This window comes from Sphaerodactylus townsendi, linkage group LG02 (genome assembly GCF_021028975.2).
Source record: "Sphaerodactylus townsendi isolate TG3544 linkage group LG02, MPM_Stown_v2.3, whole genome shotgun sequence".
NCBI lineage: Eukaryota > Metazoa > Chordata > Lepidosauria > Squamata > Sphaerodactylidae > Sphaerodactylus > Sphaerodactylus townsendi.
In genome coordinates this window covers 21,201,149-21,219,615 of record NC_059426.1, presented here as the reverse complement: position 1 = coordinate 21,219,615, position 18,467 = coordinate 21,201,149, and the positions used below count along the sequence as shown (strand labels likewise).

General features: G+C 41.6%; 1 protein-coding gene across 2 annotated transcripts in view; it reads left to right on the top strand.

Moving 5' to 3' along the window:
* Nucleotides 1-18,467, top strand: part of SPATS2L (spermatogenesis associated serine rich 2 like) — a 99,332-nt gene that overhangs the window by 34,551 nt on the left and 46,314 nt on the right. The window contains exons 2-5 of one of the 2 annotated variants that reach the window (XM_048484209.1): nucleotides 3,996-4,057; nucleotides 8,910-9,018; nucleotides 13,357-13,406; nucleotides 16,179-16,419. In XM_048484209.1, the coding sequence (XP_048340166.1) occupies nucleotides 4,019-4,057; nucleotides 8,910-9,018; nucleotides 13,357-13,406; nucleotides 16,179-16,419 (439 nt within the window). In that variant the 5' untranslated portion in view covers nucleotides 3,996-4,018. Of the gene's footprint in view, nucleotides 1-3,995; nucleotides 4,058-8,909; nucleotides 9,019-13,356; nucleotides 13,413-16,178; nucleotides 16,420-18,467 lie in introns of both variants that reach the window. The other variant, XM_048484208.1, reaches the window with a different exon arrangement.

Here is an 18,467-nt window from a genome sequence, read left to right as displayed (position 1 = left end):
TTTCAGTGTTTATATTTGAAAGATAACCATAAATATGCTTTCTTTAATACGATTCTCTGAATTACAGCACAGTTGTATATCTTATTTTTCTGGTGTAGAATTTGCTGGTCTTCACCTCAGCAAATTCCACTATGTTTTAGTTCTGTGAGAAAAGAGGTCACAGCGCCTTTCATATGGGAGAGAAAATCCTCATCAAACATGGAAGCATTCTTTAACCTTTGCTAGTGACTGTTATGTAAAACCTGCTCCATTTTGCAAGGCTGGATTGAAAAGTTTGAATGTGAATATAGAGTCTGAATATGAAGTTGTTTACAGCCGATCCCCCTCCTTCTTCTATGTAAGAAGTCAATAGAAAGTGTTTCCCTTTCTTAGGAAACATGTGCTTAGAAACCAGCATCCAAAGATGAGGCCCTTTTAAATAAGAACCTTTTTTCTCTTACCTTCCTGGTTTTTCTTCTTTGCTTGCTTTCTTTCAATGGTTGAAAGGCTGAGCATGAAGTCACATTTCAGAATCGGAAGTGTGAATGAGGTGCCGTAGAAGAAAGAGGCAAAGCACTGAAGCTGATGTTCAAGCTTGACAAAGTTTTTCTTTGCAGACTTTCTATACATACCTCATGCTCACAGTATTTAGCATTCAGAGTTTGAATAACCTAGAATGATATACCTTCCTCTCTTTCAGAGGAAACGTTAGCTAAAGGTCTTCGGTAGCTGCCTGCTTTCTCTGTGCTGTCAGTTTAAAGGCCTTTCATAGGCTATTTATAGAGCATGATAATGCTGCACCTTCCATAAGAAATTCAGTTACAGTCAGAACTGAACTTCTCTGCTTTACTTTGATACCTGCCCTTCATGGAACATTGGAGAGCTGCTGCCAATCAGATGAGATGGCACTGACCCTGATAGAGTTAGGTCCCTTCCACACATGCAGAATAATTCACTTTCAGTGCACTTTGCAGATGGATTTTACTGTGTGGAATAGCAAAATCCACTTGCAAACAATTGAGAAAGTGGATTGAAAGTGCATTATTCTGCATATGTGGAAGGGGCCCAAGAGTCTGACTGTCAAATGCAGCGCATAATGTTTTTAATGACGATCCTATTTGTATTATTAACAGTTCAGAAATGCAACTTCTGTTAAGCATTTCCTGATGTATGATGTTGTTTGGAAACAAAAGCTGCAGATACAGTTGCCAGGTTACTACTACTTTATGCCTTTAATTCTTTATGCCTTTAATTCTTCCACTGGAGTGGGAAATACCAGGGTCAAGTTGTTTTCCATTTGGGAAGGGAGAAGGGGAAAGAGCAGAGGGAAATTAGCCCTCTGGTTCTTTAGATCCAACTATTGGAATTTTCAGCCTTGTTTGCATGCAGCAGCAGCACAAGCAGCAGGGAATTCAGGGAAGCCTCACGAACATTCTAAAGGTGACAGTTTAAAACCATTGGTAGTTCTGTTGTTCCCTGACTGACTGAGAGAAAAAAGGTTTCTCTGTGTACTGCTAACCAATGCTACGTAAAAGTGCCTTTGACTAAAGATACTATATAAGCTTACTATCACAACCAAACTGTAACAAACAATGAGCCGTGAATGTAATGATATATATGTGATACTTTGTTGATATGTATATACTGTTTATTCCCCCCCCCCCCCAAAGTTAAAGTTCTCTTCATGTTTATGAACTTGTGAGGTAAAACTGCTGGTCTTTTGAAAGATAACTATTCTAATTTAACGTGCCACACAATCCAAATTTCTGCTCATTACTCTGCTTCACAGGATTATATATCTTCTATATAGATAAAAAGCAAACCGTCCGTTTGTGAGTCGTGCTCTAACTCCGAAACCACTGGACGGATTGCTTTCAAATTTTCACTCAACGTGCCTTTCCAATGTGAAAGGTCATCTGTGCAGTCACAGTAAAGGGACTCAAGCTTGTTCAGAGCTGACCTGGAAAAGATGTTTGGCTTTTGACTTCAGAATGCGTTCTTCATGTGTAATGTTGCCAGCTCTGGTCATAGGGGGGTGGTGCCTGGGGTTTGTGGAGGGCAGGGACCTCAGCAGGGCATAATGGCATAGAGTCCACCCTCACAAGCAGCCATTTTATCCAGAGGGACTAATCTTGGTAGTCTAGTTGTAATTCCAGGAGAGCTTTAGAACCCGTGAGGAGATTGGCAGCCTAAGGGATACCAAACTCAAGGTGGACCATGGCTTTCTTTCAGAATTTGAACTGTTCTCCAGACTGCAAAGATCGGTCCCTGTGGAGGAAGTAGCAGCTTTGAAGGACATCACATCACTGAGCTTCCTCCCCATATTTTTCCCTCCAAAGGCACTGCCTCCAAATCTCCAGGAGTTTCTGAAACTGGAGTTGGCAACTGTATTCAAGTGGGTGGAGCCATACCTTCTGACTCAGGTTTTTAGCTGCCACAATGGGCAAAACTGTAAGGAAATTCTCTCTGGAGATTCTGTTAGTGAGGCCACTTCTCCAGTCTATATTGGTCACCCACTTCTTCACCCCAAAAATAAATCTTTTAATAACTCTACTCATATTACATTACCTTTACATGTCCTTTGTGTGGGCCGTTGCCTTCTGTCGCTTACCTCAGCCAAACTCTTATTTACCATATTTCCTTGGCAGGAAGATGACTTGCACTGAGACCCAGTGTGGTGTAGTGTTTAGACCACAGGGCTAAGAGCCGGAAGATTCAGATTTGGGCCCCCCTGTCTGCCATGGAAGCTTGCCAGTGAAGCTTGGGACAGTCACATTCCCCCAGTCTAATTTACCTCACAAGCTTGTTGTTGTAGGGCTGAAATGAGGAGAGCAGACGACTGTAAGCCATTTGGGGTCTGCACTGGGGAGGAAAGTTGGGTATAAAATAGTTAAATAAATAAATAATGTAAGATGACTCCCCCAAAGGAATACATACTAGATAACTGGCATATGGACGTGAGGCAATCACCTCTTATTTCGTGGGCATTCCTGGAGGGCAGGGGTTCTTACGCTCATTCCGCACAGCACATTTAATACGAGTTGCAATCGTTATAAATGAATTCGTTTCCCCTTTTTATGAAAACGAATTCATTTATAACGATTGCAACTCGTATTAAATGTGCTGTGTGGAATGAGCCCTTGTCTTGCATTTGTGTGCTGTATTATTTTTGTATTAGCCACAAGCCAGTGATAGCTCCATCTCCACAGTAATGAAAGTGGGCAAAGCTAGCTGCTAGCAAATAGCCTTGCCATGCTAGATAAGCAGGCGGAAAATAGTAGTCTTTTTGAATTCTGCACTCATGTGTGGTGGATATAAGGAGCAATCAAGGGTGAAAAAGAACCAATGGTGAGAGGGAGGGTGAAGATTCTTTCAACACAGTGTGCATTGATAGGGGGTGGGACTTGCAGTGCTATGGCAGGTTTTACCCATCTGGTGTCTGTGATATTAGCACCCTTTGCCATCTCTGCAGGAGAATTGCTGTGCTAGTCACATTTGTTAGGACAAGACCCACAGTGTTCCAGTGTCCACCCACCAAAAAAACCCACAAAAAAACAGCAGTACTTGCTGGTGATTTAGTTATGACTGTGTAGTTCCTGAATGGAAGCCACAGTATCCTGAAATGTGTTTTCTTGTTAGAATTGCCAACAAATCTGGGAAAAACTGTCCTGGCCTGAGTGTTTAACAGCACTCGTGATATGCAGAAATCTGTAGACGAATCTTTTCACGACAGTATCACTATAATAGCTTCTTATCACGGCTCTGCAATGTAGACTGGTTTTAAAAAAATCAACAGTCTTGTTTCATGCTAGTATTTAGAACTGCACTTGCTATTTGCACTTACAACTTAACAGTGACCAAATTTAAATGCATTTTCATATTTGGCAGATATGATTATTTATAGAAATAGAAGAATTTAAGAAGCTGTAGATCCCAGGGGATTTGTTTTCTTGTGAACACATTGCATTGGTTTATTTGTTTAATAGTGGTATTTATTTGTTTGTTTTGTCTTTCAGCTGTTATTCACAGTGATACTGAAATGGCAGGAATCAATTCACAAGCGAACATCAAGGAAAAGGTGGGATCTTTTAATTATTATATTGTGCTTATATACAGTGCTTGTAAATCCAGATCCTGTAGGTTGGTAATACTGACCTATATATTGGCCAATGCAAGGTATCTTTGATCAGAGCCTCCAAGTATTGTCTAGAAATATAGGACTAGTTGAGAGGGCCAACGTGGTGTAGTATTTAGGAGTGGTGGACTCTGATCTGGAGGCAGTGGGTTTGATCCTTGCTCCTCTCCATGAAGTCTTCTGGGTGACCTTGGGCCAGTCACAGTTCTCTCAGAACTCTCTCAGCGCATGTGAAGGCAGGGAATGGCAAACCACCTCTGTATGTCTCTTGCCTTGAAAACCTTACAGTATCATAAAAAGTCAGTGCAATTTGATGGCACCCGTGCAGTTGGGAGATTGAGCTCTACTCTGCATCCCTGTCTTAGAAAAGAACAGCTAAATCTGTTGTTTAGTACTAATGATCAGTCTTTCACTGATATCAAATTCAGCCACCCTTACCATTTTGTAGCCCAAAAATTGATAATAAAAAATTCAAAACCCTGAAGGGAATAACCACAGCTACTTTCTTGTTGTTGGAGTTGCCAGATAACCAGGAGAAAAATATACTGGCCCTTTATTAGAGACTTAATAGGATGTTGTTTACCATGTGATGTTATTGACTTCCATGCTGTGAAAAGCTTCAACTACCCATTTCCACGTATTAAGCCTTTATTAAAAAGACAGGACATTTTTCTCCAGGCCATCCAGCAACCCTACTTGTTGTCCGTATCATACATTGCTTTAATATTTGCCCTTAAAGGTTAGTATAATTATTGCTGCTGTGATCAGGATAGCCCCAGGCTAACCTGACTAGTTAGATTTCCAGAGCTGGAAGAGAGCCAGCGTGGCATAGTGGTTAACACCAAAGGACTCAAGTCTGGAAAGCTGAGTGATTCCTCACTAATTCACATGAATGGTGGTGCTCCAGATTAGATTCCCCACTCCTCCACAAGAAGTCCACTGTGTGACCTTGAACTAATCACAGTTCTCTCAGAACTCTCTCCTCCCCACCTACCTCACAAGGTGCCTGTTGAAGGGGAAAGGAAGGTGAGTATAAGCCACTTTGAGACTCCTTAAAGGTGGAGACAAGTGGGGCATAAAAAACCAACTCTTCTAAGCAGGGTCAGCCTTGGCTAGTATTTGGATGGGAGACTCCCAAGGAATAACAGGGTTGTGATGCAAAGGCAGACAATGGCAAACCACCTCTGAATGTCTCTTCAGGGGAGAGAGATAAGCCAAACAGAAGATCGCAAAAATGTGGGGAAATTTTGTATCAGGTGGTACTGTACTTCCTCTGAGCAATAAAAAGTGTTTCTTCATTGGCCGGCAGTTTCCCTTGCACATCACCTTGTCCACCAGAAATAATTTTCTGATAGTCCCCAGTCCTAAAAGTATCTGGCTGGACTCAACCAGTGCCAGGGCTTTTTCAGCCTTGGTCCCGGCCCGGTGGAACTCCCTCTCTGAGTACAGCAGGGCCCTATGGAAACTTGTTCAGTTCTGTGGAGATGTGCCACCAAGCCGTTGGTTGAGGCAGCTGCAGCTAAACTCAAACATTGCTGTCCCCCTCTCCCAAACCCTTCCCCCCACCCCCGGCTCTATTCTTTTTACTGTTTCTCCTTCTATTTTAATAAGATAAATCTAGATTGGGAAGGAGGTATTAGGAACTGCCCTGCCTTCTTCCTTTAGCCTTGGACGCCACCTTGGAATTCCACATAAAGAAAGGAAATCCCCTTTTGGCATGGGTTCTGTGGAAACAGTATCTCATATGCTGTTGAATTGTCCTTTTTATGAGATAGATAGGAAGAAGCACATAATCCCCTTCCTGCATGGAAGTGAAGGCATTACAGATAAACAGAAGGTTATATATCTTTTAAACAGCCACAACTACGAGCTGTTGGAAGCGGTGGCTAAATTTTTAAATGGTGTTATTTTAACTCGTCAGAAGTTGTAAAGGCTGTTATTATCTTGCTAAGTTAATCTTAAACTATTTATATGCTATTAAAGGTATTCGAAATCGATCATGTATTAGGAACTGTGAATTGCTTAGTCCATCTTGGTGAGTTAGTTTTAATTGTACAGTACAGAACAGTAAACCTTTATTAGGCACAAAATATAAATCTCAACAAACATTTTAATTGTTTAAATAGATTTATAACATCTGTTAGTTATTTGTCTGGAATGATTTTATTGTGGTGATGTTTGTATTATTTTATTGTTAGCTGCCCTGAGCCTGGCCTTGTGCTGGGGTGGGGCGGGGTGTCAGAGTTAATAATATAAAATAAATAAGAATAGACAGTGAAATTGTTACTGAATTCCATTTCAAGTAATCACTTTGAACCCTTTTGAATTTTCAATCTAATTGCTACAGATTTTGTTCAATGTTACTGTAAATGAGCAAGAAACAAGGACATGATTTATGGTTTACTGGCATGGCTTTCCAGCACAAAATGTATTTAAAACCCCAGAAAGACTTGAACTCTAGATTTCTAGAAAGATTAGGCCAAACCCTTGTCAATGTAAATCCACAGTCCTATTGACAGCTGTGATGAGCAATTATAGAATAAACAACTTATGAAAAATACTAGTAATGAAGGCAGACAGTAAACCTTTTTATTTTTATTTCTACTGACAGTCATAGAACGCTTAGAAAGAAGACCACGTAACATGAATCAGAATCACAATCTCTGACCAGAGTATCTTCTCCCAAGAATCACCCAATGATGTGCATAGTTCAATTTTGTATCCAGTTTGTAGACTCAGAAAAACTAGGCAGAGTTTTATTATTAGGAAAAAAATCAACTTTAAAAATGTAATTGAATTAATATTTTAACATAATCATCAAGGGAAAAATTGGACTTTTAAATTCATGATACTAAATACAATTACCCCCAGTGTATATACAGCATAGACTATTGGGACTTAAATCCTCCCATGCTAAGTAACATATCGGGCAACAAGTGCTCTCCAGCAGTTCCGGTCTTGGGCGGGTATTTCAGCCTCTTCCCATGTTGTGTTCAGTGCCTTCAGGTCTTGCTCAAATGTTCTCCTCCAGGTGTTTCAGGGGCATCCTAATTGTCATTCGGCATCACCTCATTGCCAGCTTTGGGATACGGCCATTCTCCATGCGAAGGACATGGCCAGCTAATTGAAGCACAGACTATGGTTACCTTGAATTCTATTTTAGTGTACCCTAAATTTTAGTGTATCCTATTTTAGTGTTTTCTATTTCATGTATTCCGTTCATGCCAGTGGTACTGTGGTATTGATGTATATCTCTTTTTGTGGTTGTTGATTGTAAATTAATTATTACGGTCATAGGCTCGTATAACACATCATGTGACCATGTAGTCTGAGGACTGACCGGAGTAATCGTTTTGTCCCTTATTCATGTGCCTGCTTTTGGTCCTTTACTCCACTTCAGTCATTCCTCCATTCTTTGCTCTGTCTTTTCTGGGAAAAAAGCTTCCAAGGATTTCTAAGCTGTTGGGATGGAGGAGCATATCCTGAGGTTTCCTATGCTGGTCAGGAGAGGTCTTCCAGATGAAATCTGTCCCTGTGCATCTATGTAGCATTCTAGATTAGAAGAAGCATAATTGTAGCCAGCACAGTTGGACAGCTGAAAAGAAGCAGGGAAATGGGAGCTACAAAGCACCTAATTTTGTTGGAATGTACAACATGAAATTACAGCTCCATCAAACTTGAAATGTCAGAAGCATCTCTAGGCTGGTACAATGTATAGATATTCACAGCTGCGCTTGCATAGAATTGTCTGAAACCAGTTATGGCTTAACAAGCAGTGTACAGGACATAAACAAATGGAAATGCCAGCATCAATTTTGTCTGGAAAGTGGGGAAGTTAATTATTGCCAAGAGAGAGCATACTGCAGCTAAGATTAACATGAATGAATCATTCGCAAAAGGGATGCAGCTAATTTTCATTTATTATTTGCCTGTTTTAATATGGTAGTAAATTAATGTGTCAGACAGCCTTTCTGCAGTGCTTCTATCCTGCAATTATTGTGCATAATATTGTAGAAGTAAAATTCAGGGAAATCTAATTTAAGAACAGCATACTTGGCACCTTATTGCACAATCCAGTCAGCCTCTGTTCAGTTAAAAAAATAAGCACAGTTCCATGCTTTTTATAGGGAATAGAAGGAGAAAGGAGGAATGAATTGAAACTGTGAATCTTCATTGGCTTAAAAAAGTAAATTGGCAAAGACCTCAAAACACCGGTCCAGTGAAAAGCTTAATGAATTATGACCAATAATTGACATAGGCGTAGTTTGAGTTCTCCATCCTTCCAAATCAAGGTTTATCTGAGATGTAACCTTGTTTTCAGAATTCATTTCCCTAATATATTTCTAGTGAATTGAATCCTTACAGAATCCCTCAGTCTATGTGTCCACAATAAAGGGGTAAAGCACCATGTACCTTTAAAGGAAATAAGATTAAGGTAAAAGGAGAATGTTTGTAAATTCAGCTTCAGCATAATACTATGGGGAGCAATAGAGGTTGTATACAAATGTGTAAACGAGATAAGGAAGCTGCAAGATTTGCTTGTAGTTTATTGAGCCAGGGACAGTCTAGTGCCAGATTCTCTGTCCATTTGACTCAGGACTTTGCAATTGCAAATGGAAGCAGAATATGTTTGCACAGAATATGTTTGTCTTCAGAAACAGCTTCTGCAGATGGCATAGTTAAAATGATCTGGTTACTCTGTGCAAACTTGGTAGCCATTTGTATACAGTACCTGGTATATAGTAGCATTTTCTGTGTTTTAATTCGCCTGTGCCAATCTCTCTCTTCTTTACAGATCAATGCAGTGCGGTCCATTGTTCCGAACAAAAGCAACAATGAAATTGTCCTTGTGCTACAGCAGTTTGATTACAATGTAGACAAAGCTGTGCAAGCTTTTATGGATGGTATGTACCCTTTGCAAAGAGAAAGTAACATAAGCCCCAGATGGCTTATTGTCTGTGTGAAGCTGTATTTCTCAAACTTTATGGAGTGGGACCCACTCTGGACTTATTCTACTTTCTAGGAATCATTTGTGAAGGGATTCTGCACTGCTTTGCCTTTCCCCAACATGAAAAGTAAAAAAAGTGACTCCAGTTAACACTGACTGAAAAAGTTTATGATTTAGCCCCCCCCCCCCCCGTATTGTAACGATCTGGCATTTCATGGCCATGATGCATGTCATGCACAAAGGCCAACCCAAACTTGTCATCTAGCCTCTCGGAACCTTCTGTCCCAGTTCGCCAAGTTCCACATCCTCCCTCCTGGCTTAGTGACCTATGAGACAGAAAATCGCAACCTGCTTTTGGGTTCTGAGAACCAGTGAGGTGCTTCTGAGTTCTAATCCACAGTTTGTTTATTTATTAAATTTAATATGCCACTCCTCTTGCCAAGATGGTGTTTACATTCCAGATCCAGTTTCAACAACAGAACCCACCATCCTGAGGGGGGCTTGATTGATTCTGGTGATGTTGGTAGGGGAGGCCTAAATGTAGCTTCCTCAACCATGTGCCTGGCATAACAGCTCTGTCTTACAGGCTCTGCAAAACTGCATTATGTTCCGAAGGGCCCTCATTTTGTCAGAGTGTTCCACCAGGCTGGGGCCAACACCAAAAAGGCCTTAGCCCTGGCTGAGGCCAATCAGATACTTTTAGGGTTGAGGACTTTTAGGGTCAGATTATTTCTGGAGGACAGGGGCTATGTACAAGGGAAACTGCTGGCCCATGGAAAGATAACTAGAAAATTGGAATTCGCTGTTTGGAGCATTCTTAGATGGATGTACCAGGAGAATGGTCCCATATGTATAGTGGTCCCTGACTGTTTAGAGCTTTGTAGATTAGTACAAGAATCTTGTATCTAAATTGGTGCTTCACATAAAGCCAGTGCAACTGACCAAGTATGTGTGTCCACCAAGACTGATCATCAGGACCCTCACTGCCGCATTCTGGACAAGTTGGAGCTTCCAGAGCAGATCCAAGGATAGCCCTGCACAGAGCAAATTGCAATAGTCCATCCTAGAGGTGACTGTGGCATTGATCACAATGGCTAGATTGGTCCAAGAGAGATCGAGTGCCAACTGCTTCACTTGGCGTAGATGAAAAAGCGTCACTTGAGCAGTATGTGCTATCTGGACCTCCATCAATAAGGAGGCATCCAGGAGCATCCCTAAGTTTGAGGACCACTGGTATATGTGAATTGAAGATTATCAATATATCAAGCTAAAGTGGTGAATATCCCACATTTTCCGAGGATATAATGTTAGCTTATAATGCTCATTTCCATACTGGGACTTGAGAAGTTTCATCATTCTTAAGAGCCGGTATTGCCCAACATATGCCAGCACCCACAGATTCCACATACTGGCTGTTGTGGGTTTTCTAGGCTATACGATTGCAGTCTGGTAGTTTCATCTCTAACATTTCACCTGCATCTATTACTGGCATCATCAGAGGCATGTCAGGTGAGATGTGTTTCTCTCAACACATCTTGCCATGACATGTCTCTGAAGGTGCTGGTCATAGATGCAGGCAAAACATTAGGAGCCCAAACTAGCAGACCACGGTCACATAGCCCAGAAAACCCACAACAGCCAGTTGATTCCTGCTGTGAAATACAACAAGCCCTATATAAACTGGATTGGATCCTGTTGTACCCGAGCAATAACATAAATAAACTTGGCGCACTTTCTACTTGTTCAAATCTTGTGCAGCACCTACTGCTTTTCTGACTCCATATCATAGTGTTCAGAACTTTGTACCAGACTATAACATCTTGCGCAAGCAGAAGCACAAATGAGATACAGTAAGTTTGACTTTGCCAAGTGGCTGCCACATATTTTTTTCTTGTATTTCCTCTTGTGCCAGTGGAAATTTTGTGCTGGATCTGACCCTCTGTAGGCAGCTGCAGGAGTCTGTGTTGTAGAGATGAGTTACAACATTGGCGTTTTGACTGATCATCTCTCCTCTTCTCCTGCTTGTTTCTTCTGTTTGTTGTATCTTTTCTTCTGTCAGGGGAGATCCAAATGTTACATATTCATACTGGTGTTTCCCAGCCAGGTTTCCTACAGATGTGTGTATATGTGTGTGTGTGTATACACATGCATGTTGTCCATACATTACCTTTTGATAAAGGTAGCCCCTTGTGCAAGCACCAGGTCATTACTGTCCCATGGAGTTATGTCACATCACAACATTTACTAAGCAGACTGTGTTCAAGGAGTGGGGGTTGCCATTGCCTCCCCCAGTTGTCTGCCCTTTGCCCCCAACATGCTAAACATAGAGTTGTTCTTAATTTGAAGCCTCAGAGGGGGGTAGGAGTGGCAATACCTTTCCCTACAAATGTGTTGCATAGATAAATTAAGAACTGAAGCGGACATGGTGAAATTGTCAGCAGACCACAGAATCAATTACATATTCCCTTCTTCATGTCCTCTCTAACCCTTGGGAATGAATTCCCCACACATACCAATTGTGGTTTAGCACACTGTAATTATCCAGAGTTAATGCTAACCAGATTGCCTCTTAGCCAAAGCTTGCTAACCATCTTCAAACCAGTCTTGTTTCTGATTAACATGTGGGAATATGTATATGCTCTAATCCTGGGTTACTTCTATGCTATCACAGTAAATACTTGTGTATTGACCTTATTACATCTTTTCAGGGCACAGTCACTCTCCAGCTAAGCTGTTGACTCATTGGTTAAATAGTCTTACATCCAAACTTCATTGGTTAGGGTATTATGCTGGGTTTTCAGATTGTCCAAAATTGTCCAAATACAGTGAGATACGAAGAATTTGACAAGGTCACTCATCAATGAAGAGGATTCCTCCATGGCTGTGATTCTTGATTTGCCTCTCACTATGGGGCACCTGTCCTGACTCTCTTGGTCTGTTGCTCGTGGGGCTTCCCTTTACACCAGTGAGGTCATAGTTCTGCCTTCCTCCTCTTCCTGGCTAAGGTGTCATCTGCTAGCCCAAGTTTGGAAAGAGTGAAGACCATAAAATGTTATGTTTACAACTATCAGTATGCAGTCAATACGCTGTAGGGTATGCTTGGTTTTAAAGAGGACTCTGTTTCTCCTTCCTTAGGTCAAGGAAAACTTGCTCAGCCCCTTTGTAGCTTGTAAGTTTTCATCATCTGGTTCTGTATCTGTTAGTCATTACTCAAGTGTTTCATCGCCTAACACATGCTAATGAAGCACTGCCTGCTGAGGGTTAATTGAATGTCGGTCACTCTTACTGCTATTCAAGAACCTTTATCTCTTTGACATAAATTGTGTTGATCCTGTAGTTGCCTTCTACTACAATGTTACATATAAATCACTTTCATATTTATTTATTTATTTATTTATTTATTTATTTATTTATTTATTTATTTATTTATTTAGTTAGTTAGTTAGTTAGTTAGTTAGTTAGTTAGTTAGTATTATATGCAGCCTTTCACCTTGTGGGCTTAGACCAGTTTACAATATTAACATAATAAATAAATATATTTAAAATATTAAAATCCACCCTAACTCTTATGGCTATATAATAGCCAACTCTAGAGATGCATCCTAAAAGGAAGTTTAACAAATGCCCAACTTAAGTCTTCAGTGTCTGTGGATGAACAAGTGTTTTATTTTTTATAAATCTTCTGAAAAACCCACAGGCCCTATTTGACAGGCATTCTCCACCCCACCCTCCCCAAAAAATCCCATAGAAAAGCCCCTATCATGGAAAAACCTTTGTTCTTTGGGATTGTCATTCTAACCTCAGAAGGCTACCCAGAGAAAAATCAGTGGCATCCACTCCATTTTGCTGTGTAAATCCATGCATGTGTTTATGCTCTGTAATTAATTAAGCTCCTAAACTGCTGTTGTCCAAAGTCAGCTGCAAATGGCTGTGCAGGTAGCAAACAGTGATAATTTAAAGACAGAGCAGCCATAGGAAATTAATTGCCAAAGACACATGGAATCCTAAATCATGATTTTCTATCTTTCCTGCTGTCTGTTATGGTAGATGTAGGTTGATATGACCAGGATACCAGTACAGAGTGAGAATTAAAACTCACTAATTACCAAAGCAACAAATTAAAGAGAAAATCAAGTTTTCCCCCTGAACCACTGGAACACACTTGCCAAAGCAACCATTAATGCAGTCAAGAAAAGGTCTCCAAGCTGGAAGGAAGAAGATTATTTTATAGCCAGTGCTGCCGTTTATCATGTATGAGCACTTGCTGAGGTGTTTTTATCTTTCTCTATTCCAGGCAGTGCGCTTCAAGTTCTGAAAGAATGGAATATGTCCGGGAAAAAGAAGGTAAGGGTGAGTTAAGCTATTAAAACTATCTTATCAGTGTAGCTTGCTAAAGCACAATGTCAGCTTGGATGCCAGTTTTTTCTGCCTATTTTCCATAGTTTGTTCCGAGCGCGCCTTCGAGAGGCTTTGAAACAAATAGGCGCCTTTTCATTTGGAGACCCCTGCTGCAAGCAGTATTAATATATGCAAGTTTTTCCACTGGCAGCTAACCCTTGAATAACCAAAGGAAAGATTTCTTCACACAAAGTATAATTAACTGATGGAACTCACTTCTATAATGCATGACAAAGACCACTAGTTATACGGCCCTTTAAATGAAGAAGATACATTCACAGTGGATGGATCTACCAGCAGTGATCAGCCATGATAACTGAATGAATCGCCATATCCAGAGGAACAGTTAGATGTGAGTCCTGTAGCACCTTAGAGACCAACAAGATTTTGGGGGTATCTGAGAAAAGGAGCTTTGACTCTCAAAGGTTTGTATCCCCAAAACTTGTTGCTCTGTAAGGTGCTACTGGACTCACATTTAACAGTTCTACTGCAAACCAACATGGCTACCCTCTGAAAATATCTGGAGAAAGTGACTCTCTGATGCAGGTGACAAAGAGTGGGGAGAGGCGTGGACTTCCCAGAGGTATCCGGCTAGCTTTCTGTAGGAAACAGGAAGCTGGGCTCAATGAACTTTTTGGTCCAATTCAGTGGGACAGTCCTTTTGTTCTTCTGCAAGCTTCCATGCCAGGTGTGTTAGTTGTTTAATTTGATTGTTGTTGCATGTGGTCATATAGATATATGCTGGATATGTGTTTTGGTGAATGGGCTCATTTCCAAAGTTGGCACAAGATTAAATATCTAAGATAGAGGAGACCACTTCCTGCCTCTTTTTCTTAGGAGATGCTGGTTTAGGGTTTTATCACGTGGTTAGAGGAATATGACCTCCACAATTTTAGGATCTGTGACACAAAGAGACAGACAGAAAGACAAGGTTAATGAACAGAATATACAGTGTACAGAGGCAGTTAGCTCAGCTCATTGGCCAACTTCATAGGAGTGTTACCCTTTTAAGATAGTAATCATCTTCCTATTGTACTACATGTGAACATGCCTTATGTTCAACTTTCTATAATCGGGCAACTCTATATACCTAGAAACAAAACTCCCTATGCCAGATCTGCTGGAATTACAACTTTGCTCTGGCCCAAGATATGATGGTCTCTCCAGAAATGCTATCCTTAAGGAGATCACAGCTTGTAACAGACTTCCCTCTATGATACATCTCTGAAGATGCCAGCCACAGATGCAGGCGAAACGTTAGGAACAAGATCTACCAGACCAAGGCCACGCAGCCCGGAAAATCTGTCCCAGGATACCCAGTAGGGTTTTCATATTGGCTGGAGGTGCTTCTGATACAGAGCATAAATAGGCAACAGATTCTAAGAAGTGTCTCAACTTTGAATACTGAATTTGTAGAATGGGAATTTGGTACATATTTATTCCTGATTATTACACAAAAATAATTTTGTTATTCAAAAAGAGTATAGTGTTGGATCCTATGTGCAACATCTTGTGTTGCAGTCTTCTTTCCCCTCTAAAATTGTTGCCTGTGGGTTGGTAGGGGGGGAAGGGCAAGGAGATTGTCAGCCCCTTTGAGTCTCCTACAGGAGAGAAAGGGGGGATATAAATCCAAACTCCTCCTCCTCCTCCTCTTCTTCTTCTACTCTTCTTCTACTCCTCCTCCTCCTCCTCTTCTTCTCCTTCTCCTTCTCCTTCCTCCTCTTCCTCCTCTTCCTCCTCTTCCTCCTCTTCCTCCTCTTCCTCCTCCTCCTCCTCCTCCTCCTCCTCTTCCTCCTCTTCCTCCTCTTCCTCTTCTTCTTCTTCTTCTTCTTCTTCTTCTAGATCCCCAGGAATATTTGGGTCAAAGTGGGGGACTGTTGGGCGAGGGAAGTCTCTGTGGAAATTGGGTTTCCCTTCTTGAGCTTACCGGAAATGAAAAGGGCATGATCTGATCTGATACATTTCTTGCTTCAAAAAAATAACTTCACTGAAACAGAAGGAAGAAATATGGAGAATTGATAAGCAATTAGCACCAGTGTAATTTGTGGTTTTCCAGTACGGAAAACACCAAATTACTGCCCTACAAATGGTCCTGATTGTGCCAAGTGGTGTGTGTTCAGCAGAGCAAAATTAAACACAGCTGAATGTAGCATCCAATTGAATATGTATAGAGTCCACGATTCAGTTGCTATGCAAATTGATTGTATGTTCTCAAAAGTACTTTGAAAGAGTACAGGCAAATATTCCCACTTCAAGCAAAGAGATACTTAAATACATCAAAGGAAACACACGTTCCTAAAACCTTCAGTTGCATCTGAAAATCCACTGTCGGCTCTCAGGAGTAGGATTTCCCTCCGTTTGAAATGTGTTGTCTGTAAGCTTTCTTTTTGTGTGTGCTTTTAGTACCTACATGCTCTTCTCATATAAGGGACCATTTTGTTTACAGTTCAGAACAGCATAACTGCCAAAATACAGTTTCTTTTCTTTTTAAAAATGCCAATTTTTTCCCAGTTAAATACCTGATATTCCGAGCTGATTGTATTTTATTCTCTTCCCTCTGGAAGATGGGCTCATAATATAGTGCATCACAGTTAAGATGTGTTACTACATAGAATATAATTTATCCTGTGGCTTTACATTTGTAAAACTTGTTATTCATGTTATAGGATGACCAGTACTTAATGCCTCCTCTGTCCTTGGAAATTTTGTCCCCTGCAGAACAGCAAAAGGAAAAGAAGCAAATCTAAACAGCATCACTACAGCAAAGATATGAAAGATAAAGATGAGGAGGCAGAGAAAGTGTCTCTGGAATCCCAAGAGCTGCATCGCTGCCATCTGAATTGCTGTGATAAGGAAGCATTTCCCAGCAAATCTGCTAGTGAAAAATCTAAAGTGGTTCTCCAAGAAGAGAAGAGTTTGGAGTACAAGCTTATGGGAGAGGCAAAACCAGAAATCACAGGTTAGTGCTCTTTGGAAAAGGCACATGTGCTCCAGTGTTTTGTGACCAGCCAACCAACCCCAGTCCTGTCACTCCCACTAAAGTCTTTGCCTTGAGGGGAAGGGATTTGGCTCCCCTGTCTGTTCTTCCTCCCGTGTAGGTCTTCTACTTGGGCAAACAGGGGGAAACACTGTGCGTTGAAGGCCACCGAACACTTATCTGGTTTTTTTGCTTGCATTAAAACTGTTTTGTCTTCTTAGAGAGTTTTTTGTTTGCATTTGCCAGTTTTCTGACTCATCCCCACAGCACTGTTTTGTTTTGAAGACAGTCACTCTCTCTATTCTATCTTGTAAAGTTGTTGCGAGGATAAAATGGGACAACCATGTATAGCACTGTGGGCTTTTGGGAGGACTAAAAATCCCATCATATCTCAACCCTTCCACTATGTCAAACTTATCTGTAACCATGCATGGCCAAGTTCGCGGATGATACCAAATTATGGAGGGTGGTGAGAACCGCAAAGGGTTGCGAAGAGCTCCAAGCGGACCTTGATAAATTAGGTGAGTGGGCTCAGAAATGGCAAATGCAGTTCAATGTAGCAAAATGCAAAGTGATGCACATAGGGGCAAAAAATCCAAACTTCACACACACGCTAAAGGGGTAAATGCTATCAGTCACAGACCAGGAAAGGGATTTGGGCGTCTTAGTTGATAGTTCCATGGGAATGTCAACTCAGTGCATGGCAGCTGTGAAAAAGGCAAACTCTATGCTGGGGATAATTAGGAAAGGAATTGAGAATAAAACTGCAAAGATTGTCATGCCCTTATATAAAGCAGTGGTGCAACCACACTTGAAATACTGTGTTCAGTTCTGGTTGCCACATCTCAAAAAGAATATTGAAAAGATAGAAAAAGTGCAGAGAAGGGCAACGAGGATGATTGAGGGATTGGAGCACCTTCCTTATGAAGAGAGACTGCAGCGTTTAGGACTCTTTAGTTTGGAGAGGAGACATCTGAGGGGGGATATGATTGAAGTCTATAAAATTATGCATGGGGTAGAAAATGTGGACAGAGAAAAATTTTTCTCTCTTTCTCACAATACTAAAACCAGGGGGCATACATTGAAAATGCTGGGGGGAAGAATAAGGTCTACCATATAAACTTGTGTATAAGCCTACTCGGGTATAACCCGAGGCACCTAATTTTACTAGCAAAACCTGGGGACATGTATTGACTCCGGTATAAGCCGAAGGTGGGAAGCCGGGAGGCAGAGGGAGCTCCTTATTTGGGCAGTGATTCCCTCTGATGTCATTGCCCAAATAAGGAGCTCCCTCCAGGAGCTCCCTCCACCTCCGGACTGGATTTGAGGAAGGCCAGCCTGCCGGGAGGTGGAGGGAGCTCCTTATTTGCGCAGTGACTCCCCCTGATGTCATTGCCCAAATAAGGAGCTCCCTCCACCTCCGGCTGCCTGGGCTTCCTGAAACCCGTCCGGGAGGTGGAGGGAGCAACAAGCGGCTGCTGCAGCCACAGGGAGGTCGTTCCGGCCACGGGCCCCCAGCCTGGGCAGAGGCCTGAAGAGCCGGCTGGTAAGCAGGACTCGTGTATAAGCCGAGGGGGCATTTTTCAGCCTTAAAACAGGGCTGAAAAACTCGGCTTATACGCAAGTGTATACAGTAATAAAAGGAAACATTTGGTGTTTGCAATATGCTGCCACAGGAGGTGGTGATGGCCACTAACCTGGATAGCTTTAAAAAGGGCTTGGACAGATTTATGAAGGAGAAGTTGATCAATCTTGATCCTCCTTGAGCTGAGATTCCAAATGCCTTAACAGATGAGGTGCTCAGGAGCAACAGCCGCAGAAGGCCATTGCTTTCACCTCCTGCATGTGAGCTCCCAAAGGCATCTGGTGGGCCACTGCGAGTAGCAGAGTGCTGGACTAGATGGACTCTGGTCTGATCCAGCTGGCTTGTTCTTATGTTCTTATACTTACTTTAGGAGCTTAGCAGTTAAGTGGGCTGAAATGTGTAGAAACAGACAGCTGTCATTTGGATATACTCCTAGGAAGCCTAT